The sequence below is a fragment of the Maylandia zebra genome, linkage group LG5, assembly GCF_041146795.1.
Source record: "Maylandia zebra isolate NMK-2024a linkage group LG5, Mzebra_GT3a, whole genome shotgun sequence".
In the NCBI taxonomy this organism is placed as follows: Eukaryota; Metazoa; Chordata; class Actinopteri; order Cichliformes; family Cichlidae; genus Maylandia; species Maylandia zebra.
In genome coordinates, this window is record NC_135171.1 from 2,157,833 (window position 1) to 2,182,537 (window position 24,705).

A 24,705-nucleotide genomic window follows, 5' to 3' on the forward strand; every position below is an offset into this window, starting at 1 on the left:
ACAAAAATGATGCAACTTACATCCAGAATAACAGAAAATTCCCACATACACGTTTAGTTTGTGTAGGCATAATCCTGAAAGCCAGAAAGTTAAATACTTTAGACTCAATAAGAAATTCAGTTCAATTCAGTTTCATTTATATAACGCGCCAAATCACAACAGCAGTTGCCTCAAGGCGCATTCAGGGCCGTTGCTAGCCATTTGGGTGCCCTAAGCACAAATGCTTTATGGTGCCCCCCGCCACTGAAAAAAAAAAAACAAAACATTAATACTTTTGAATTTCTCAGTGGAATTTGTTTAATTAAATAACAAACATGACAGTTAAACAAATAAATAAGGTTAAAGGAGGTTAAAAATACTGTTACAAATAAATACTGAAACAAAAATTGAACATTGGAACAAGAACAAAGAGCCTGGCAATAATGTGTAATTTTTTTTATAAAAAAATAATATATATAATATAATAGTATTATTATTAATATATTTACAAATAGTTTCACAATAGAATTTAAATAAGAAACTTAAATAAGAAAAATAAGAATTTGAACACAAAAGCCACATTCCTTAAGTAACTATGTTAAACATTTTTACAATTCGTTGTCAGAGTATGCCCTAGACTCTAGGGCATACTCTGACAACCAGAAAATGCAGGCGTGGTGTGCCTCTCTAGGGCCTAGAGAGGCACACGCCTGCATTTTCTGGTTGCAAAATCAGCTATAAGGTCATCATATGATAGCTTCTGAGCCACGTCACCATTGATGCTGATAACAGCCAGACCACTTAAACGTTCCTGCCCCATTGATGAACGCAGGTACGTTTTAATGAGTTTGAGCTTTGAAAAGCTTCGCTCAGCAGAGGCAACTGTGACAGGCAGGGTCAGTGCAATACGCAGAGCAATCCACAGATTGGGATATACCTCTTGAAGCTGATTGTCATGTAAAAATGACAGCATTTCCAAAGCAGACGTCTGTGGTGGCAGCTGAGGAAGGTTGATGATTTCCTGCATCATCTCAGGTCCATCAATGTCAGCTACTCCCTTATCTGTCAGTGTCTTCTGTACTTCAGTGCAGTGTTTTTTTAAATCCTCCTTGGACATCCCATTCACTTTGCTGAAATCAAGCAGCACTCCATATTTCTCCTTCACTTGATTCATGGTCTCAAACCTCTCCTGTAGGGAGATTAAAGCAGAGTCCACAACACAATTGAAAAATGTGACCTCAAGCTTTTTAAGGGCATCATGGAGGGGCTCATCAACAGCTTCATATGCAAACTGCCTTTTTGTGCTCCTGAGCCTTTTCTCCTTCAACTGTGGTTCTATGTTCAGGGCCTCACAGAGTTCTTTGGCAGCTGACACAGCCTCATCAAACCCAGACTGTCTGTATTTAGAGAGGTTACTTTTGGCAGTGTCAATGAGCCTGACAGCAACATCGAGCTGCATGGAGCTGGACTGTAGTAACTTGTTCACCTGGTTTGTGATTGTAAGAAGTTCACACCACACGATGGAGCAAATCAAAAATCGAAATGAGGCTACTTCCTCAGCAAGCACTTGAGCCTCCACCTTTGCGACTGCATCACTTACAGCTTCTCTGGCCTCCAGGAGAGCATCCCTCACTTCTTTTGTCTGACTCCGGACAGCAGTTACACTTTGAAGCCTGCTTTCCCATCTAACGTCACTCCAAGATTTAAGTGTCAATTTCACATGTTTTGTTAAAATGGCCCATCGCTGGGTGGCACTGGAAAAGAAATTGAACAACTTCTGCAAATACCCAAAGTAGCCAGTTGCATCTGGAGAGGACTTGGCAGCATCAGCTATGACCAGATTCATCGTGTGAGCTCCACAAGGCACAAACAATGCTCTCGGGTTTAATTGTAGCAGTCTGGCCTGAACACCTTGCTTCTTCCCCTTCATGTTGGCCCCATTGTCATAGGCCTGTCCTCGACAGTTTTCAAATGGAATGCCAAGCTCCTTCAACTTGTCAAGGACAACATTGGACAGGTTAAGGCCAGTTGTTTGCTCCACATTTATATAGCCAAGAAAGTATTCTTTAATATCTGGTTGTGCTTGGAAACAAACAATGCGTACTATGACTGACATTTGTTCAGTGTGACTCACATCTGGAGTACAGTCAAGAATGATGGAGAAGTATTTTGCCAACTGGATTTGCTTCACAATGGCGCGGAATGTTTCTGAAGAGATAATCTGAATTAGTTCGTTCTGTGTCTCAGGGCTGAGGTAATGTGTGTGGGAACCTTCATCTTTTATGTTGGCCAAGTGATTTGCCATTACAAGGTCATATGTTGCCATAAGCTCTACTTCCTTCAAGAAGTTGCCATTGTCCGGCTCATAAAGACAGTCAGAAGAGCCCCTAAAAGACAAATTTCTGGAAGCCAGTGAGAGAGTTATTGAGAGTAATCGTTTGAGAATCTCTCGCCACTTTTTCCTTTCTGCCTCTAGTAAGGTCAACTCCTGTTGATCTATTGCCATGCTTTTCTTTAGCCGTGTGTCCAGTTCTCTCCACTTAAGCATGCACTGTATGTGGTCTTGGCTACACTCATGACCCCTCAAACGGATGTTGATGTTCGACCAGTCACTGAAGCCCTCTGTACTCAGCTTTATATCCTTCACACTGAAAAGCTTACATGCAAAGCAGAACACAGCATTGTTCTGCGGTGAGTACACTAACCAGCTCCGGTGAACCTTTTCTCCATTGGGAAGAATTTTGAACTTAAGGCTAGTGTGAAATGCTCTTCCATCAGGCCCCTTTGGAAAATTAAAATCAGAGCTGACATTAAAAGGACCTCTCCGCACAATTTCAACACGATCAGCATCTACAATGTGAGCTGGCCAAAGAGCAGGATCGGTTGAAGGGGGCACACATGTCTCCACAGTGTCACTTTCTGATAGTCTCTCAGTGACAGGACTCTCAGTGGTACTTGTGTATGGAACTGTACCTGAACTGGTGGTTGATGGTTCTTGTTCTTCTTGGCTAGGGATTGTTGCAGGGTCTACAATGGCTGGTGGTTGATGTCCAGGGATGGCACTACTACTGGATGGTTCATCCTGTCCTTGAGATCCTCCTTGAACATATTTAAGCATTGACCCTGCATACAAGAGAAAATATTCAGGGATTTTACAGAAATACAATTTTGAATCTACAGTAGGCCTACGAAAGATTGCATTATAAGACTAATAAATTAAGTAAGTCACTGGTACATTTAAAAATTACTAACTATATTTTACATGTATAGATTTTCATAATGGCAAATGGCAATATAAACATGCTGTACATAATTTGATATAAATGCGCAAGTAGGAAATCTATATTACTGGAAGATATAGGTTTCATATTACAGTTTCACCAACAGATGTCGCCCTTGATCTATGAACCTAAAGAAAGACGAGAACTATTTATGTGTTCAGACGTCAATGGCATAAATAAGATATGCGTCTTTATAGATATCCTGAAATGCAGCAACATACAAAGTAATCTTGTCTAATCTGATAATAATACTTGACTGCATCACTGACCTATCCCAAAGTTAAGGTTAATCAGTAGCATGCATGACGTTAGCCAGCTAGCAACCTGAGGAGGGAAATGCTAGTCTCACGAGTCACGATTGCTAACGTTATCTGAAAACCGTCAATTGAGTGACCATGATGAGTTGCTTTTAGTAGTCCATTCTATATTCATATCCACAACGTAAACAAACTACCCAACATCAATCATTTGCAACATTTGTTAACACAGTATGAACACTGCTAACAGGAGCTATCACAGAGTTGACGGACATGAGCGTGCAAGCAAGGGCTACAATAATGAACTTTTTTTATTATTATTATTATTTAAACATTGCCTTACCGGCAAGCGACGCCTGAGTTTCATCACGCTTCCTCTTCTTCTTTCTTTTCTCCGCTCCCGACTCCTGTTGCCGTTTCGAGGCCATGTTCAAACAGGTGTTTACCAATTATAGAACAGACCACTGGGAGTGGGGGGGCACCAGGAGGAGACTGGAGACAGGGCACAAAGCAGATTCACCCCTTTTCTCGGGAAAATTGTTTTATGTTGCTTTTGTATTGTTTAACCATATTAATGCATATGATATTTATAGTATTAATATGGTTTACTTTTTTTTTTTACGACCCTGATTTTTTTGGTGCCCTACCGGCCATTTGGTGCCCTACGCAGTGTGCGTTATGTGCGTTTGCGGAGCTACGGCACTGGGCGCATTAAACAACGACATGAAATGAAACTACTTTCCCAAGTGAACTATTACCTAATACCTATGGAGGACCACAAGAGCCACGTGCATCGAAATAAAGAATTCTGTGCTGAAATAATGAATTGAAGAATAAATTCTCCATTTGTAAATTCATTTTTGAATTCCACTTTAATAAACTGCATTTCAAAATCCATTTCCTGTTCGCTCAGGGATTAACTTTTTGGATTAACCGTTGGATTAACAACTTCACTTTAAAAATACTGCTGCTATTTTATTCTGCAACCTAGACATCCACATTACTCACACTCTCACATAACACATACATATAGGGCCTTGGGGGTGGGCACGTTTTACAGCATCCAGAGGATGGTCGGTGTACTCCAACCCACCTCTGGTGCTGGTGCCCTACCCTCAATTTTAAATGCATTTAGACACTGAGGGTTTTCGGGAGGAGCCGTGCTGCTCTCTGAGAGGAAGCTAGTACCATGCTCTCCTGTGTTTTAAATGCACTTTAGAACAGCACACAGCAACACAACATATGAGCGTGCGGAGGGAGGTTTGGGGTCTTCGCTCACCCCGGTTCTGTTAGCCGTCAGGGCTGGGGGGCTGGGAGGAGGTGCTGGCCGTCAGATTGGGGTCTGGGATGCGGGGCCTCCCTGCTACTGCAGATAAGGAGGTGGTCCGCTTGCCTCCACCCCAGAGAGAAGGGTTACATCTCCTGGGTCTAGGTGCGGCTTGCCCCTCTGAGGGCGGGGGTACCTGGACCTGGGATATAGAGTATGTTTGGGGAGTGTGAATGTGTGTGCAGTGTCTATTTGTGTCTGTCTACACGTTGGGTGAGTGCCGAGTATTTGGTTGTGCATATGGGGTGGGAATGCACGTCTGTGTCTGCGTGCGCCTGTTCGTCTGTGTCTATATGTCAGGTGGGGTCTTAGACTCGACCTCTCTGGGTACATCTCAGGCCCTCCAAAGTACGGAGGCCTCCTCGGGTCCTTGTACTCTGGGGCCTCTGGATATCTGGGGCCTGGATCTCCTCCATACCTGCTTCATACCCTGGAGGACTGGGCTGTGGCTCCCCCACACTCCCTAGCAGATCCTTACATGGAGAAACCTTTGGAATGCAAGCATGCTGATCCACACAGGTATGCACACAGGTGTACACACGGGTATTCACGGACGCGGACTACAGCTTTCTTGGCTGCTGCCTCAAAGCACATTGTGCGCTGTCTATCTTGCGTGTTGCACAATATCGTTTAATATTTAGTATCTACTGATATCTACTGCTAGCTAGTTTATTGTGATGGCGCTGTATTTATTATTTTGCTTTTTTTTTTGTTTGCTTTCTCTTCTGTTTTTTTTCTCCATACAGGTGACCCAGGTGTTTTTTTGGGTTTTTTTTTCTTTCTTCCCCCCTTCTCACCGTCTCTTCTCCCCTTTGGTTTTCTTTCTCTCCCTCTCTTTCTTTCATTCTTTCTCCCTGTCCTATCCCCCAGTCATGTCTGTCCCGTTTGTAGCAACTGAAAATAAAATAAATTCATAATTATAATAAAGGTTAATCAAATGGACCAATATGGCAAGGCCATGATGATCCACTTGGTAAAATAAATCCGCTTGGCATCTTTCTTGGCCTTAAGACAACAATTCTGATGCTAAAGATCCAAACGGGACACAGAAAAAGAAAAAAAAAAAACCTTCAGCCCAGTTTAAACACAAGATTAATATTTACTTCATTTAATCATAATCATCTTAGTTTCACACACATCATTTTCTCATGGTGATTGTTGCCCAACTTGGCGAACCAGTGATTTGCCTTACGCCCTGCGGTGTGAGGACAAAAAAGGTACACACACACATACAGCCAAAAATCTGACTTTGAAGGAAAAACTATATCTTGATGGTTAATAGCTCACATTGGTCGACAAAAAAGAAGCAGAACAAACAAAGAGAGGTATAATTCTGCGTTTCTTAATATCTATTTGAATGTTGCTTGTTTTTGAAGATGCTATAAAGTCTGTTTGCATTTTCAGTGAGCTCAGCATTTATCTGTTCTCATCAGAGAAGTATGAGCTCAAAGTTTATGCTCCAGGTGAGGCTTGAACTCACAGCCCAATACTGTCATATAAGTACCGCACGCTAACCGATTGCGCCACTGGAGAACATGCACAAAGATTTTATTCCTTTCTCCCTTCATTCAACTGGTCTATTGGAAAAAAGGGGGGACAGTAACCGCTTGCTCAGTCATTCATAGAAAGAATACTTTACACTATACTATATTGCCACAAATCTCATGCTTGTAGTCTATGTACTATATATAAGATCCATGGATAGATCCATGCATTAATATATGTGGGAAATCAGTCTTTTTTTCTATACATCTATCTTACAAATGTTTTTTCAGTCTGTACACGTTTGTTTCAGGTCATTTCTGTTTCCTTTTTCATATTTCCCTTTTATTCTTTAATTTTTGTAGTTTTTAGTGTATTTTACCTAATAGATATGGAACTAATGGATAAAGAATTTAACCATGTGGCAATAAAGGCTTTGTATCCCTGTATTTTACCCCTGTATCCTTAACTCCTATTTTACCAAACTAAAATAGATTAAAGAAAACTGAAGTCTGTGTGTACTTCTTTTCATGTAAGTGAAATGTGCTTCTCTGCTATACTGTTTTCTAATAATGTGTTAGCAGCAATTAACTATACTAATGGCCCTAACGGCACACATTTCATTGCTATACTCACTTCCTTGGCTCTAACTTTTTGAGTGACATAAATGTTGATTAGCCTTCAGTATGATTAGCTCGGTACCACCGCAATTTTCTTGCCCGTCATATCAATACTTCAGTGTTTTTAACACTAACCTTTGACAGATTTAATTACAGTATTGATGCAAGTCAAGCAGAACCTTGGTAGCCATAACAATGATTGGTCAAATCCTGGTAGGTGGTTGGCTTCTGTAGTTCTTGGTAGTGGAAAAGCATATGATTCCTTATTTACTAAGAATTAGCCAAAGATACTGATTGAATTCATTTCCCTCCACAATTCCAGCAGTGGTGCTGCCGGGATAGAGAGACAGTACAGGAAAGCTGCAATAAAAGAAAAAGGAAAAAAAGGAAAAAAAATCCTGCTGCTAGACACAGCTAGCTCATAGCTTCGCCCTGCTAAGAAGCATGTGTGCATCTCCAGAAGTTGAGTAACGAGAGTAAAGACGGCCAGCCATGGACAAACAGATCAGAATCAGAATCAGAATCAGAATACTTTATTGATCCCTGGGGGAAATTATTTTTTGTTACAGTGCTCCATTTTAAACCAACATTAAGACAAGACAGACAATACGCTAACTAAGAATAGTACAATATATACATATATATACATACATACATACATAAGTCACTTATAAATAAATAGTTGGAAAAGAAACATGTGTAGTTGTAGCAGCAAACAGTGTGTTAAGTGGATGCGTTGTACAGGGAGATGGCCACAGGCAGGAATGATTTCCTGTGTCGTTCAGTGGTGCTTTTCGGTAATCTCAGTCTCTCACTGAACGAGCTCCTGTGACTGACCAACATGTCATGGAGTGGGTGGGAGGTGTTATCCAACATTGTCTTTATCTTGGACAGCATCCGCCTCTCCGACACCACCTTGAGGGAGTCCAGCTCCATCCCCACAACATTGCTGGCCTTACGGATCAGTTTATTAAGTCTGTTGGCATCTGCGGCCCTCAGCCTGCTCCCCCAGCATGCAACAGCATAGAGGATCGCACTGGCCACCACAGACTCATAGATTAAATAGATTAAATTTGAGATTAAATCTGCTCGGCTATTTTGAAAATAGCTTCTAACTGGTTCCTCCTTTTGCAGGATGGCTTCTCGGGGATAAGGCCATCACGCAGTCCAACAACAACAATTTTTAATCACCAATTTATCATCATCTGATGTGTCTCTGACTAGAGTAGGTGGCACTCATGGGGATCATTTTTTGTGGAAGAAAATCCTTTTGACCCGAAAAACATCCTTTTTAGATTATCAGATGCTGCCAACACCACGACTTCATGTGAAAGCACCTGATTTATCTGATCACCAGCTTTGCTTAGTTAGGTCAGGGTGGCTTTGCCCTTTGACCATTGTTCTCTTGCAGCTGGAGTACACCCTGAACCAGCTTTTGGAGAACAGGCTCTATGATCTTTGCCTCTGCTTCTCTTTTCTTGTAGGGCTTATTGTCCATCCTGGTTGTGTCAACTGGGACACCATTTTGGATCTCTGTTAGCCCACTAACTAACATTCTTCCAGGCTTCCTTTTGGCTTCCAAGCTTCTTCTGTTGTTGTGGCAGTTGTGCAGCTGCCTATAGTCTTGCCACAATCTTCACCCTAAACTCTGTCAGTGCATCTGTCATTGGGCATAGTCTAGTTCAGTTAAACTATTTTCTTCTACCAGAGTTACGTCATTATGGCCATTCTGATTAGTAATGTTCCCATTGTGCTGGAGTCTCTAGATCTCTAGCAGCTTTCTTCTGTTAATACTACAGCACTGAGCTGCCATGTGTTACTTGGTCAGCGTGAATGTTGGTCTTGCGTGCCCATCATCTGATGCAGATCTTGTTCGTCTGGCTAATCTCTAAGTTGATGTGTCTCTTGTGCATATGCTGAATTAAGAATGAGGCTAGTTGCAAAAAGCAATTTGAGCGCTTGGTTATGAGTAGAAACATGCTGTCCATGTCAATGTTCTAATCAGCCAACCACACTGCAACACCTCAATGCCTTTAGACATGTAGGCATGGTCAAGATTTTCTACTGACTTTTAAACTCAGAGTCGGTATGGGAAAGGGTCAATTCAGTGACCTTGAACATGGCACAATTCTTGTTGCCAGGATATGACCAAGTTTCAGGCAGAAAATCAGCTATTGGCTAACCAGTCAGTCAGTGACAATGTGTGGTTGACAATGAGTAGAACACCACAGCTGTGACAGATGAGGTGTTGCCAGGAGACAGCAACATCAGGAAAAAGAAGAAGAAAAAAGTACCAGAAATTTGAATTTAGCAGATTCTAGGCAAAACATCAGAGGTCTTTGTCCAGAAGAGTGCGTAACACTAATGTGTCTGTAATACTCTAAGACAGAGCTTCCCAAAGTGTTGGGCCCACCCCCTGGGGGGGGGGGGGGGGGGGGGGGGGGGGGTGCAGAGCCATTGCAAGGGGGGTGCGGTATGAACAGGGAAAAAAAAAGAATGCTTGGACACTGCTAGCATAATGGACAGGTTTTTGAGGGGGTGCCCAAACAAACGCTAAGCAGGAGATGAAGCATCGCTGAATATGTTTCCAAACCAACTTCCTTCCAAGCCAAAGACTAGAAAATATGATGAAGCATATCTTCCCTTTGGCTTGTGCCAAGGTAGGTCTCCCTGCAGAATTGGTTTTCCCCACGTCGGGAGCAGCGCTGGGCTCTCCAAATCACAGACAAACAGGATCCCACATTCTTGATTTTTAGTTCACAAACACTTGTTGTAATGACTAACTACTCCTGACATTTTAGAGATGTTTGCTCTTTATACAGTAAAGTTACAGCGGGATACAAATAACATCAGGCTGATCCTGACACGATTTGTTCCCTCGGTTCAAATCACAGACAAACAGGATCCCACAGCTGTTTATGTTTTTAAACCCATTTTGCACAGAGAGACATGTTTTGAAAAATGCATTGATTGCAGTGTTGAATATTATAAGATAAGATAACCTTTATTAGTCCCACACGTGGGAAATTTGTTTGTTACCACACAGAAAAAAAACAACTACATGTAAAATAATGACACCGTGACGCCTCTGCCTTTGTAAATGGAGGGACAATAACTGCGTGTAAAACCTGCAGACAGTCAGATTAACAGTGTTTTGTCTCTATCTGCCATTCTGCAATTCATCTCATGTAAACAATAACGTGGCCACAGCGTGACGTGAAAAAAGGCACATACCTTTGACGTTGTGTGACGAACTCTGTATTCCTCGTCCACACGGAAACGCAAAACAGGAGTTTTTAAAAAAATCTCCTTTGTCTGTGATTGGAAACGCCGTTTATGTGGACGAAACAGCTGCGTGTAGGTGTGGACGTAGCGTAAAAGAGTTAGTAGTGTATTTTATTTCTACCTGTAATTTATTGCAGATTACTTGTATTTGCTTAATTGTTTACTAAATGTTTTAGGTGTGAAATAAACCGCAATGGAGCAAAATATGGGCGTGTGGAGGATGTGTTTGTGCTGGGGGGGGGCAACATTTGTCTTGTAAAACCAAGGGGGGCGTAGCAAAAAAAGTTTGGGAACCACTGCTCTAAGATCAAAACGTGCTTCACCCAATTTTGATGCAAAAGAGCTCACTGCTTTGGACCAGTAGGTTTGACTACGTACAGGAGAGGCAAACTGAATGAGACTCAGGCAACTGCGAGTTTTGAAAACGCCGGCTTTTGTATTTTACTCACCCAGAAAACAAAAGAAAGAAAATGACAAACATACAAAAACATTACAAATAAAAGGCTCTCTTTTTTGGTACCAGTATTTTCCTCAGTAACAACCCTGACGTACAATCACAGTAATCACTTTAAAAAAAAACAACCTTACCTGCGTGCACCCTTCTAAATGTACAAAGTTCACGTTCAAAATGACCCACAATCTCAATTACCAAAATCCAGGGAGTCCAGGGAGATGTGTGTGAAGAAGGGGCAGTGTTGGGGAGTAACGGAATACATGTACCGCCGTTACGTATTTAAAATACAAAATATGAGTAACTGTATTCCGTTACAGTTACCGTTTAAAAAGGTGGTATTCAGAATACAGTTACTTTGTTGAAATAAATGGATTACACTGCGGTACTTTCCTGTTTCATATTGTCGCGGGTCAGGACTGTTTGGGTTTTGTTTGACAGCTACGTTCTGTTGTTACAGGCGGCAGCGTTACGGTTGCCATGGTTACAGGGCGACGCTCTCTCTCTCTCTCTGCGACTGTGTGTTTCCTGGGTGAGAGAGCGCCTTGTTGTTGTTGTTGTTGTGCTAAGCTAACAGGCAGAATGCTACAAGCATAGCTCTAAAGAATGTAGCATCATGGGCAGTGTAGTCCGTGTTGCAGGGAGAATGGACTGCCATACACGTTATGGGTCTGTGAGCGCGAGGAGGGAGAAAAAGGGGAGTGGAAAGGTACGAGTTGTCATCGAGGAAAAACGGGAGCTGGAAGCATGTAAATATAATAATAACCACTGCAGCCAAGAAGAGAGCCTGACGAGCCCAGTTGTAAGTAAGCTATTAAGACTCGACTGTACACCGTGTTCGTGTTTTCCTCCGAAAACAATAAGTTCCGTTGGAGCAGCCTTTCAACGCCTCTCTCTGTCTCTCGCAAGAAAAATTGACCCACACAACAAAGTAAAGCTATTTTTCGGCTACGAGCCGACAGGGACCCCGCCGTATTAGTCAGAGGTCCCTTTACTACAGTTTGGAGTCGCGGACCTTCAGTAATAGTAATAAATCACACAGCAATAGTACATTCATGTTGTTGTAAAAAGCATGATAATATATTAAGTAATCCAAAGTATTCAGAATACGTTACTGTCATTGAGTAACGTAACGGAATACGTTACAGAATACATTTTGGGGCATGTATTCTGTATTCTGTAATGGAATACATTTTAAAAGTAACCTTCCCAACACTGAGAAGGGGAACAGTAAGCTCAAAGTGGCGTGGTGTGTTTTTTTTTTTTTGTTGCAGCTGGCCTACCACACTCTGCTGTGCAGCACAGAACAAAGTCAATTGGTCCGTCAACGGGGTTGGCTCGCCATCGATTACAGGATCCGTTGCAATGCATCAAAAGGAAGACACAAAGGAAAACAAAAAAACCTGACCTGTCAACTACAGTGTCATAGGACATATTAAGTTCTCATATAATCACAGTCCACTATCACCTAAGATGTATTATTTGCAGCGTTACCCATGTTACAAATTGAAAATAAACAATAAAACACACAATCTGTGCATCGGTTTCAAATGCTTTTTTTTTCAGTACATTGAATAAAGTTTTCCACAAAGTATTTCTAAACAATTTCCCAATAAACACTAGACAAACATTTTGCTCGCAAAGAACTCATGAAAATGCAGATAAACAATGAACTATTAAAACACTTTGCTCACTGATCTCAGAAAAGAAAGGCGGAGCAGCGCGAGATGGCGCAGGAATGATGAAATGGCGTCGTCTTTAACTCCCGACCTTCCTCGACCAAACAATGTAAAAGGAACCAGCTAGTTACTTGACTTAGCAGTACATATACCATAAAACGATCTTTCATAAGCAGTAAATGCTAACTCTTCCGTTTCTATTGTTTTTTTTCCATACCTCGTTTCAGTGAATCTCCATGTCTTTTTCCTCGCTAGCGTGCTCATGGAGGATTTTCAAGAGAGGAGAAAAGCCTGCGCTCTCTCAGACGGAGATGGCGGGCGAGGCCCTGCACCCTGTTTCAGCAGCTCATTGGCTTAGAGCAACTCACGTCTACCTCAGAGCAGTTAACGCTTTAACTGCTGCACCTATGGCTTATTCACTATAAACCGAGTGTAACTGCTAAGATTAATGGTCTTTTTTTCATTTTGGTATATTTTATGCAAGCCATCGTTAATTATGGGTTACTAGTGCAGTCCTCAACTCTTGAAAGTCTCTAAACCCTTAAACTCCCAGGCCTTTTGTAGAACTTCAGAAACACAAATGTTGTGATGGGAGAGCCATTAGCTGCAATGAGCTGCGGCCCGCAGTTCGCTACTACCTACTACCTTTCGGCGGTGTTCGGGGGAAGGAGGCTCTTCTGGGAGCTGGAGTCCACGAGAGAACGTCTCCCGGAGCACGAGTCCTCTATGAAGAGCAGCCTTTCTGTATTGCCAGCGATCACGGCTGCTATGGCACGCTGGCAGGTCCGTTTCCCTGGACCGTGAAAGCGCAGGGCGGCAGGCAGCGACATGCTTTGGCACCAAAACGCTGATGGTAGAAACAGATGGTAGCAATCCCTGCCGTCAGCAAAGGGGCGGATGCTCCGGGGGAGACAGGTGGAGGCATGGAAGGTGCCACCGGGGGCGTGGACGTCGAAAGTGCAGCTAGCCAGAAGAATACGATCCGCTTCTTCAGCCAGGGAGCAATAATCCTTCGCAGCCAGAAGCGGGGAGTTGGCGAGGACAGCTCTCATGGCAGCCGGCAGTTGGCGGAGGAAGAGGTGGGCGAAGAGGAAATCCCCGTCATCCGGGCCGAGCAATGACAGCATGTTCTCCATGAGCTCGAGAGCCGTATCGCCACCCAGGCTTGACCGGGTGAGAAGCTTTTTGGCTCGTTCTGCGTCGGAGAGGGCATAGCGCCGAAGAAGCAGCTCTTTAAGGGCGGCGTATTTCCCTAAGGCGGGTGGGTCCTGGAGGAGGCTCATCGCACGACGGGTGGCCAGCGGGTCGAGCGAGGTCACCACATGGTGATACTTCGTGTCGTCAGCCGAGATGCCGCGAAGGGTGAACTAAGCCTCCACGTGCACGAACCACAATGGGGGATCGTGGAGCCAAAAGTCCGGCGGTTTTAGCGCCACAGCAAACGTAGCTGCAGCAGGGGGTGGAGGACCGGTGGCCGCTGACGCATCCATAGCGGAGTCTGCGTTATCCTCGGCCCATAGCATGCTCGAGTCAGGGGTCACCAATGTGGAGGTAAGCATGGACGACACGGAGCACTTAGTTCTCACTCCTGCTTTATTCCTCTCCACACTTCAACTGAACACATCGCGCCACAAAACACAGCAACACACTTCCTCAACACTAGGTGTGAGTGGAGCCCTCTAGTGGTCCACCACAAGACAAGTGATGGTGTCCTGGGGTATTATGTGGCAAATGCCAATCCACAGTTTTAGGCAGAAAGCACAGAGCTTGTTAAAGGAAATCAGGCCCTTGGTACCCACATGGAGTCTGTTTCTGATTCACTGGTCAGAGACACATAAGTGGCATGCTGGAGGTAATTTTGTAGCTCTATCGTGCTCATCCTATTCCTCCTTGCAATAAGGGGCAGATACCAGTCATGCTGTTTGGTTAAAGACCTTCCCCTCTCAGAGCAGGCTACAGATCACAACTTCATTCACTTCCTCTTACAAAGCTATTCACAATAAAACATGATACTTGTAAAAATGAACCATATGAAATGCAAATGCTTTTTTAAATTTATTACAAACATTGTACTCCTTTTTTAAAAAAAACCCAGTTTTTTTCTAAATACTTTAAGCATTAGTATTTTACATTGTTACACTGAGTTCAACGTTTTTAAGATTTCAACTAATTTTAATAAATTACAGTTTTAATCTGGTTATAAAGAAGTTAATTAACATCAATAAATAAACAGTTTTAAAAAAGGATAATGCAAACAACAACAACAACAATCCACATGTGCTGAATAAATCAACAGGCTAACACATATTAAAATGACCTGTATTCATATGTATCATAATGATGATATTCATAAACAAAATCTATTTATTCATTTTATACATTTCCTGTACCTGTCACATAAATCCACATGACTTCCAGTCCCAATTTCAAATGTTGAACATCATATTGATGTCCAAGTTGGGTCATGGTTGGATGTCAGAATTGTGGACCTAGTCCAGAATTGGTCACGGATGACAATCGTCTATCTGACGTCCAATGTCGAGTGGGTCTGATCACTAACGTGAGGAGTTTTATTGACCTATTTAATGAAGGAAATGTAGAAATATTTCTTATGGAACGCCAGGACTGACATAATGAATTAATTAAATACACCATTAAATAATTAATTAAATGTGTCATTAATTAATTAAAATGGAAAATAATTAATTAAATACTTATTTACGACACATTTAATTAATTAATTATTAACAGTTTTAATTAATTATTTAATGATGTATTTATTTAATTCATTTTGGCACTATTGTCCCCTTCATGTCTCACCTTGAAATCATTTTGTCTGTCAGCCTCACTCATCAAACTAAGAGGGCAGGGCTAATGCTGCCACTGCAGCTTCTCTAACATTTGATTGGTTGCCGTGCAAAGTAAGTCAAGACAGGTCGATCCTAGATAATCGATTGCTTGTGTGGACTTGGGGCAGCCAGGTATCCCAGAATGCATTTCAAATCACAGGCAGCAGTGGTGGTGGTGTAGTTTTAAAATACCCCGTTTTTCTGTCACCAACTACATTTTTAACAGTGTTTTAGCCGCGAATGTCGCGCCGTAATCTTCACGTCTGGTCAGGTTGTCAACATAGAACATGTTTACAAAAGTACTCAGATGTTTTCAGAGATGTCACTAGCTCTGCTAACAGTCGGCATGCAGAGTGCACCGAGCTCACAGCCCCGGTGTTCCAGCTGTATTTTTTTTGTTTGACTTTTGGGGGGAAGGGGGGTTAACCGGTTTGTTTACATATTCCACTCTCCGTGTTCCACATGTTGCATTCGCAGATTCTCATTTTCACCGAACGATCGTCTCTTTCCGCCTGGTCTTTTGTCTCTGTGCTTCTGTAACATAAAGAACGAGCTGACATTTTTCTCACAACACCAGCTATCAGCTCAACAGGCCCTCAGTTCACCTGCATGCACCCTCCTCCTCACCTGTCAGCTGTTTAACACCTGGTGCTAATTCAACAAACACACCCACTTTACCTGGTGATAGTCACAGTTTAACTGGGCAGCCGGTGCTCGATATAACGCAATGTTGGCGCATTTTTCTGCACAAGAAAAGTAAATATAGTTTTTTTTCCCCCGAGCGCATTGCTGCTGGAGCTCATTTCCCAACAGAGCACTTTATAAGCCAACCCACTTTATCAGCGGCTGATGTCCAATCACCGGCACACAGTGTTATGTGACAGCTGTGTGCAGGCAGGAAAAGGACCCAAAGGGCAGACTCTGGAGACAGACATGAACTCAAAAAACAGCTTTAATGCTGAACTCAAAAGGGTAACAAAACTGAGAATACAAAATAAGCTTACGCAGACAGAACACGCCGCAAGATGAGGGTAGATAAGGGTAGATCGCGACACAGACCAAAGAGAACACAGGGCTAATATACACAGAGGAGCAATCAAGGAATGAGAGACAGGAAGGAAACACAGCTGGGTCAAATCAGGGCTGACGAGACAAAGGAAGCAAAACCAGACCCATTAACATGAGACACGGACTTTCAAAGTACAACAGGAAACATAACACAGAGACGCGGACTTGACAAGGGGATACAGCTGACAGGGGAGACAGAGCAACTAGAGAACACAGAGACATAAACCATAAGACAGAACTCTAACAAAGAAACCAAAGACTAGTGAGGGTAGGGGCGTAGATCGACTGGTAAATTTAGAGCTTTGCTTTTACACTCAGCTCTCTCTTCACCACAACAGACCAGTACAGCATCCACATCACTGCAGCTGCTGCACCAATCCGTCTGCCCATCTCCGGCTCCCTTCTCCCATCACTTGTGAACAAGACCCCAAGATACTTAAACTCCTCCACTTGGGGCAGAGTCTCGTCCCTGACCCGGAGGGGGCACTGCACCCTTTTCCGGCTGAGGACCATGGCCTCAGATTTGGAGGTGCTGATTCTCACTCCCACCGCTTCACACTCAGCTGTGAACTGTTCCAAGGCGAGCTGGAGGCCCTCACCTGATGAAGCCAGCAGGACCACATCATCTGCAAAAAGCAGGGATGAGATCCTGAGACCACCAAAGCGAAAGCCCTCCGCCAGTTGGCTACGCCTAGAAATATTCTGTCCATAAAAATTATGAACAGAATCGGTGACAAAGGGCAGCCCTAGCAGAACCCATCACCCACCAGGAACAAGTCTGACTTCTTGCCGGCTTTGCAGACCAAGCTCTTGCAACGGTTGTGTAAGGACTGAATGGGCCAGACACCCCATACTCCCGGAGCACCCCCCACAGGACCCCCTGAGGGACACGGTCGAATGCCTTCTCCAAGTCCACAAAGCACATGTAGACTGGTTGGGCAAACTCCCATGCACCCTCAAGTATCCTGGAGAGGATAAAGAGCTGGTCCAGTGTTCCACGACCAGGAGGAAAACCGCATTGTTCCTCCTGTATCTGAGGTTTGACTAACGGATGGACTCTCCTCTCCAGCACCCTGGTGTAACGCGGTAAAGGACCTCTGCTGGCATATGCTACAACTCTGTTTTTTCCATCCTGCTCTTGATACAGCACCGCACCAAGACCTGTGGGACTGGCATCAGTGTGGAGTGTGTATGGTTTTCTGGGATCAGCAAATTCCAGAAACGGGGCAGAAGTAAGTTTGTCAATTATGGACTCAAAAGCTTGCTGACACATTTGCGTCCATCGTCCTCCAAATGGCTCTTTGGAGTTGAGGTAATTTTCTGGCTTTATAGTTGGTCTCAGTTTCTTCTGGGAAGGTGGAAGGTGATTGTTTGCAAACTGAGTTTGCGGTAGTCAATACAAAGACGTACACTGCCGTTCTTTTTACGCGCAACCACAATTGGAGAGGCAAATGGTGAGTCGGATTCTCTGATAACTCCAGAGTCAAGAAGTTTTTGCAGGGGTTTCCTTACAGCATCAAGATCTTGAGGATGAAATGGTCGTGGTCTTTGCTTGGTCTTTGGAGGTAAGCGGATGGTCGTTCACCTGGATTTTGAAGAATATTTAAGTATTGAGCATACAATTCGTCACCATCTTGAACTGTTCCAAAAGCTGAGTCAAGTACACGTAGTATGACTGAAGGCAATGTGTTGGGGCTTAGACCTTTACCAAATCAGCAGCAGGTGACAATAGGCTCTCTATAATACATCTGATGATGTGTAGAGCTGACAAACTGGGGTCGGCAAGCAGTAGATCAATTTGGGAACGCCATGATTCAAAATCTGCTTCACTACTTGGCTTAGGAATCCTTCCTGAAAAAGCACAGAGACGTAGTGAAGTTGTGGCGCTCATGTCTGGGTTTCGGACCACATGCTCAACAACAACCCTTTGTATTTGTGGTGGATTGAGATCATGTGCTGTGAGTGATACTCTTGGAGTTGGTCCAATCTGGCTTTGACGGGGTTGTGCCCCGTGCTGGTCAGTGGAAACCGGTCTGAAAGGAGGTGAAGACAATTGCTGCTGCTCCAGTTCCCTTTCTTCTTCCTCTACTCCATTGTCCTCATTTAAGTAACGAGGTATAAGTACGCAAGTAATCAAGATTTTCGTTATCAGCTTTTGTGTTAGACACACCGGAGATCATCACAGACTGTGATATATTTATGCCAGAAAGTGCAACTGAATCCATTTTTGAATTTCAGCAAAAACAAAGCAATTAAGAAAAGAAAAATTCACACACAAAGGCTCCTGGCTGGCTCACCACTTGTAACGCGGTAAAGGACCAGAGCGCCTGACTGCAGCTTCATAGAAAATGAGCAATCAGAAGTAGTTTTGTCTATGGAGCCTGAGTGTGTGAATAAAACACAGGAAACCAAAATAGAGCTCAAAAGTATATATATTATGTTTGTTATGAGAAATATATAGACAGATGTACAAAAAAATAAAAAAAATATATGCATATATATATATATCACAAACAAAAATAATGTTGACAATACAGAACAGCTTATTAGGTTCCAAAAGGAGGTGGGATGAGGTTTAGTCCAGTATGTGATCACTTTAGTTTCATTGACCTGTGACAGGTCATGTGTCAACAGTTCAGTTTAGTCCAAAGGTTCGCAAGTCCTACCGCAATGCAGCGGTGGTCGGGTGGCTCGCCATCCCGCGCTGATCAGGGCTGATCACGCGGAAAAAAAACCTGACCGTTGAGTCGATTGAGAGAGGGTGTAAAGGTGAATGAATCGGCCGGGTTATTGCACGCTGTCAACTGGTATGTAGTCTGTAATTTGTCAATATCTGACAAGAACGCCAACCACAGGCACAACAGCAGCCAGGGGAGCAGGGAACATGCAGCTGATTGACCCGGAACTTATACAGGGTTCATTCCTGCCACAATAAAGGGATTGGCGGAAGTGGGGTCAGACGTTACCGTGGTTACACTGGTGACCAGTGTTGGGCAATTAATTTTATAGTTTGTGACAAAGTGGGTGAGAAGACCATTTGTCTATATTCTTAGTTAACATTCTTGCTTTGATTTAACCATATTTCACATGTAATCTGCAACAGGCAAACATCTACTATCCCGGGTTTGTTTATGTTCTGCACTTTTACAGATTATATAATATAACATCTTGGTTTAAATCAATCCCTACAAGTTTGTTAAGTTAACATGTTCTTTATTTCAACTGTTAATTTGTATTGTTTAGAACTTACCTTATCTACCTGTCTTCCAGAAACAAAAGGAGGAAATGTAGTTTTACTTCCTGCTTTATAGCTTCTGGGTTCATCTGAGGTCACAGGAAGAGACCAAGTGCAGGAGGGGAAGAACTCTTATGATTTAATAAAGTTGATTTTAGAGGGTTCATAAAGAAATAGATTTATTGTTGTAATATGTATTGATTACACCACAGAGTTTATGTTGCCAGTAAAGAGGAGTAGTAGAGGATTGAATATAATCATGTTCATCTTACCTACTGAATGGAATAGCCCAGAGGAGAAATTGTTTGGTTAAGTGGACGATTTAAGCAGAAGAACTCAGGTGTTTCACGAGAAAGGTTCAGGTCAGTGTAGCTGTGTGCAGTTTGACTTTAATTTCCGTTGATTTAAGTTCAGTTATGTTTATTTGAACTGAGTTAATTATAGACTTGAGTTTCTTTTTTATTTCTTTGTAAATATTGTTTGGGTCACAAAATGGTGAATAAATCACTTGCTACACTGGACAGCATCAGTCTCCTGCATTCCTCCGCTTAAGTCAAGTCCTACCACATAGTTACTTATTCAAAAAAGTAACCGAGTTTTGCAAACAACAAAGTTTTTTGCAGCTGTTTTGTTGTAAAGGCTCACCTTCTAGCACATTCACTTCACCAGATGCACCTTGTTTCTTTTCCTCACCTTTGATTGGGTGTGGTGCTTGGCCTTAATTAAATCCTCTGTTTGCGGTTTACAAGCCATTCCCCAAACACATCAGCAACATGAGCAGTTCCCAGTGATTGATCCAGCAACATGTCAATCACCCTCTCAGCCCCCCCCAGGTTAGCCGTCACTCTGGTGAAGTTCTGGCTGCCAGCCCTCCTTTCCCTAATTCAACAATATTAGATGCTGCAGTTCCTTCAAGTGGTTTGCCTAGACCAGTTTTTCCGACACCAGATGAGACTCCTTTTAATTTCCTGGCCACGCCACTGCAAGGTCCCCACCAGATTTCATGTGTTCAACCTGCTGTTCCTCTAGATGAAGACCCCGCTCAACCTCTCGTTTGCATTCCAGAACCAAGGCAGCACCCTCCTGTAAAGCAGCAACCAGCTACATCTGATGGTTTGCATGCACAAAACCCTTCAGTACCCATTACTGCTAGTTCTAGTCACCCTGTTAGCACTAGAACACATGTGTATAAACTTGAGGGTCCTTCTTTCCCAGACCTTACCAGAGAAGATGAAATCCAGTATAGGCTGTTACGAATGGCCCTTACTAACCTGCTTGACCCTCATGAGACAGAGCATTTCAAATATCATGTCCTTCTTGATCATCTGAAAGTAGACCAAGCTAAACGGTTAGCTATTTCCTTTTCCTATGCTCCTGAACCATACACTCAAGCCATCAAAGCCCTTGATGAGCGTTATGGGCAACCAAGACAGCTAGCATTGAAAGAGCTACGGAATATACTGGAGCTTCCTCCTATCAGAGCAGGTGATGGTCGGACTCTGGATAACTTTGCTCTTCATGTGCAAGCTTTAGTTGGTTTGCTTAGCACTATGGGTGATCAAGGACGGACAGAACTAAATTGTGGCTCCCATGTCGATCGCCTACTTGAAAAGTTGCCCGCAGAGCATTCCAGTCGCTTCAAACGGCACATTTACAGGGAACAAGGAGATATGACGTATGACTTACCTTTGTTCTCATCCTGGTTGCAAATTGAATGCAAGTGTCAACCAAGAAAGGACAGTCGTGTTTCATCCTTTAACCAGCCACGACCTGCCCATAAGTACACCTCTCCACTCACAACAATATTACATGGGACAAATGCATCCGATCCTGTACAGGCAGCACAACCCATCATAATGACTAAGGCAAGATGTGCATATTGCTGCTCACCTGAACATCACATTAGTAAGTGTCCCAAGTTCATTCAGAAGACAAAGGATGAGAAAATAAACTGGATAAAGAGAAACAAACGGTGCTGGCGTTGTGCTAGGACTCATCAGGCCGCAAAGTGTGATCTGAGGAAAGCATGTGCCACCTGCATGGAACTACATCTACAGATCCTATGTGAGGTGAATCAGAGATCTAAAACTGACACTCATCCTGTAGTGAGGACACTACACTTTGATAGACCTAATGATTGTCCCAGTGTCCTTTTAAAGGTTGTGAAAGTGCTCCTGCGAAATGGCAAAAGAACCCTTGAAACATATGCAGTACTTGATGATGGCTCCCAGCGTACCATTCTTCTAACATCAGCTGCACAGCATCTCAATCTAACTGGGGAAGCAGAGAGATTATCACTTAGAACGGTCCGTCAAGAAGTTGAAACTATTCAAGGTTCTTCCGTAAGTTTCAAAATCTCACCCATCGCACATCCAGAGAAAACATACACAATTAATAATGCCTTCGCTACAAGTCACTTAGCACTTTCAGACCACACCTACCCCGTATCCTCTCTTCAACGGAGACAACAGAGAACAAGCATCTTCAAGGTATCCCATTAACCTTCATTAACAAAGCAGCTCCACTACTGCTCATAGGCTCTGATCATACCCACCTTATTACGCCTATTGCACCAGTTAGACATGGACCATTCGGATCTCCTGCAGCAGTCAAAACCTGCTTAGGATGGACACTCCAAGGTCCAATCACAGACTTCAACCCCAGAGCAGTTCCACACATGCCCAATGTTTATTCACATCTTCCAGTTCAGGTTCAGGAGAACCGCTCCAGCACATCCTTGTGTCCGCTGATGGCTCCGAATTCATTCAGCCACTTCATACTCTACCATCAGCAGTACCTATGTCGTCACCGGCAGTGCCACTATCACCAGTTCCACCACCTGTGGCTGCCATTCCGCCAGTGGTCAGGGCGCTGCCTGCTCCTGCATCACCTGGTCCTGCCTCTGCCAAGCCCCGTACATTGCCCCCAGCACCTGCAAAACTGCCCAACGGTCTGCAGGTCTGGGCCTGCCGCTGCATCCCAGGTGGTTGGCATTTGGACCTGCTTTGCCGCCACCGCTGGCTACATGGTCGGCCCCCTGAACTGTCTAGCCTGCATTGTCGACCTCTAGGTCGACCCCCTGGACCTATAGTAGACCTGTAGCATGTCTGATTCTTCTGCTCCCGCTTTGTGAAAGGAGCATCTCTGATCCTTTGAACATATTTCTCAGTAGAAATATGGGGGCGGCTGTTGTAAAGGCTCACCTTCTAGCACATTCACTTCACCAGATGCACCTTGTTTCTTTTCCTCACCTTTGATTGGGTGTGGTGCTTGGCCTTAATTGCACTCACCTGTCACACATTATATGTCACACAGTATATAAGGACTGCACTCACCTACCCCTCACTCTTTCTTCACTCCCACATGGGGCGGCAGCTGAGGTGAGTTTCTCTTTGAGTCTCCTGAGTTCATGTATCATTTTGAGTTACTTAAATCATACTTTATGTCCTTTTTAGAGAGAGCAGTCCATGTGTGTCTTTCTTTCCTTCCTTCTTTGCCTTATTGATTTGAGTTGAGAATAAAAGGAGAACCCTGAGAATAATTCTGCATTAGATGGCTGCTTTTTCTTATTCTAACCGGATGAGCCCATGATGCTGATTGCTTCAGCCCTGAACCTTCCTTCCTTCAAAACATGTTTACCTAAAAATGCAGCCAAGGCATTTTAAACTATTTCAAACTATTTACAGAACAATCAGCTGTTCTGCATCAAATTATTTGTGCCGCTCCAAAAAATAATTTCTGTCCACTATGAGATGAAGGAGAACAACAGCCTGATACCTGCAGGCCTGACAACAGCAGACGTGTCACTGCTGTAACACCTGTAACACTCAGCAGGCGCCTCATTGTTCTGACACACACAACAAAACTGTTGACTACACTACACACTAACTACACACTAACTACACACTAACTACACACTAACTACACAAGATTTGTGCAAAACGTCACAAATCTCTCACATCTCAAAACACCGCCTTCACTCCTTTTTTTTTTTTTTTTTTTTTTCCCCTGTCCCGTTTGGCTCTTTTGCATCAGAATTGTTGTCTAAAGGCAAAGAAAGAGGCCCAACGGATTTACTTTACCAAACTGACCATCCCAGCCTTGCCGTAATGGTCCATTTGATTCACCTTTTATTGTTTATTTTATTTTCATTTACTGAATACGGGACAGACTTGACTGGGGGAAAGAAGGGGAGAAAGAAAGAGGGAAAGAGAAAAAGCTGAGAAGAGGGACGGGGGAGAAGGGCAAAAAACAACAACCAACAGAATGAGCAGAAAAAAAAAGAAATAAAAAATGCATATATCAATCACCTGGATCACCTGCTGAGAAAGAAAAAAGAAAACAAGCAGAAGAGAACAAGAGTAATAGAATAAACAACATCACAATGATATATGGGAATATGACAGTAAATACTAAATGTTAAACATTATTGTGCAGCACATAAGATCAACAGAACACAGTGTGCTTTGAGGTAGGAGCCAAAAAGGGTGTAGTTTGTGGGTGTGATCACCCGTGTGTACACCTGTGAGCATGGACGCGCTTGTTTTTAAAAGGTTCCTTCATGTAATGATCTGCTAGAGGGTGTGGGGGGGCACAGCCCCGTCCTCCAGGGCATGAAGCAGGTATGGAGGAGATCAAAACTCCAGACATCCAGAGGCCCCCAGAACACAAGAGACCAAGGAAGACCAACAGAGGGGCAGCCGCGCCACTGTCCCAGAAAGAGCTGAGGAGAGTCCCAGATGAGGGCTCACTCAGCAGCCGCGGAGCAGAAGCCAAGGGGGAGTTGCAGTGACGCGCCCGTGAGCTCTGGCGGCAGCCAGCTGTGACTGAGTGACCGAGCCCCAGGCCGAGAGGCCGAGGGCACCCCACCTCCGAAGTGGCCCGAGCGAGCCCCAGGCTCCAGGCCCCGATAAGCGGCCGCCAAGGAGTGAGCCGGCGTGTACCTGGACGCCCACCCCCGGACACAAAGAACCACCAACGCACCAATGTCTGAGGGAGTTCGCCACTGGCAGGGGAAGTGGTGGTGGTGGGAGATAGGCCTCCAAACCTTGGAGGGCCTGAGATGTCCCCAGAGAGGTGGCGCCTGACACCCAACCTGACATATAGACACAGAAATACAGGCACACACAGACACAAACATCCATTCCCACCCTCATGCTCACGTGGAGACAGACATAAAGAGACGCTGTACA

The 24,705-nt window shown here is 43.7% G+C and overlaps 1 protein-coding gene across 5 annotated transcripts; it reads right to left on the reverse strand.

Annotated features, from left to right (window-relative positions):
• Positions 1–178: 178 nt before the first annotated feature.
• On the reverse strand, positions 179–4,222 carry LOC143418550 (zinc finger MYM-type protein 1-like). 5 transcript variants are annotated; one of them, XM_076883636.1, is made up of 3 exons: positions 3,861–4,128; positions 2,953–3,102; positions 179–243 (listed from the first exon to the last, which is right to left on the reverse strand). In XM_076883636.1, the coding sequence occupies exons 1-3, from the start codon at positions 3,943–3,945 to the stop codon at positions 194–196; spliced, it is 285 nt and encodes a 94-aa protein (XP_076739751.1). In that variant the 5' UTR covers positions 3,946–4,128; the 3' UTR covers positions 179–193. The 5 variants fall into 5 exon arrangements, with proteins under 5 accessions (XP_076739751.1, XP_076739750.1, XP_076739749.1 ...); XM_076883635.1 differs by having other exon boundaries at positions 917–3,102; XM_076883634.1 differs by lacking the exon at positions 179–243 and adding an exon at positions 4,165–4,222 and having other exon boundaries at positions 317–3,102; positions 3,861–4,009.
• Between the last annotated feature and the right edge of the window lie 20,483 nt (positions 4,223–24,705).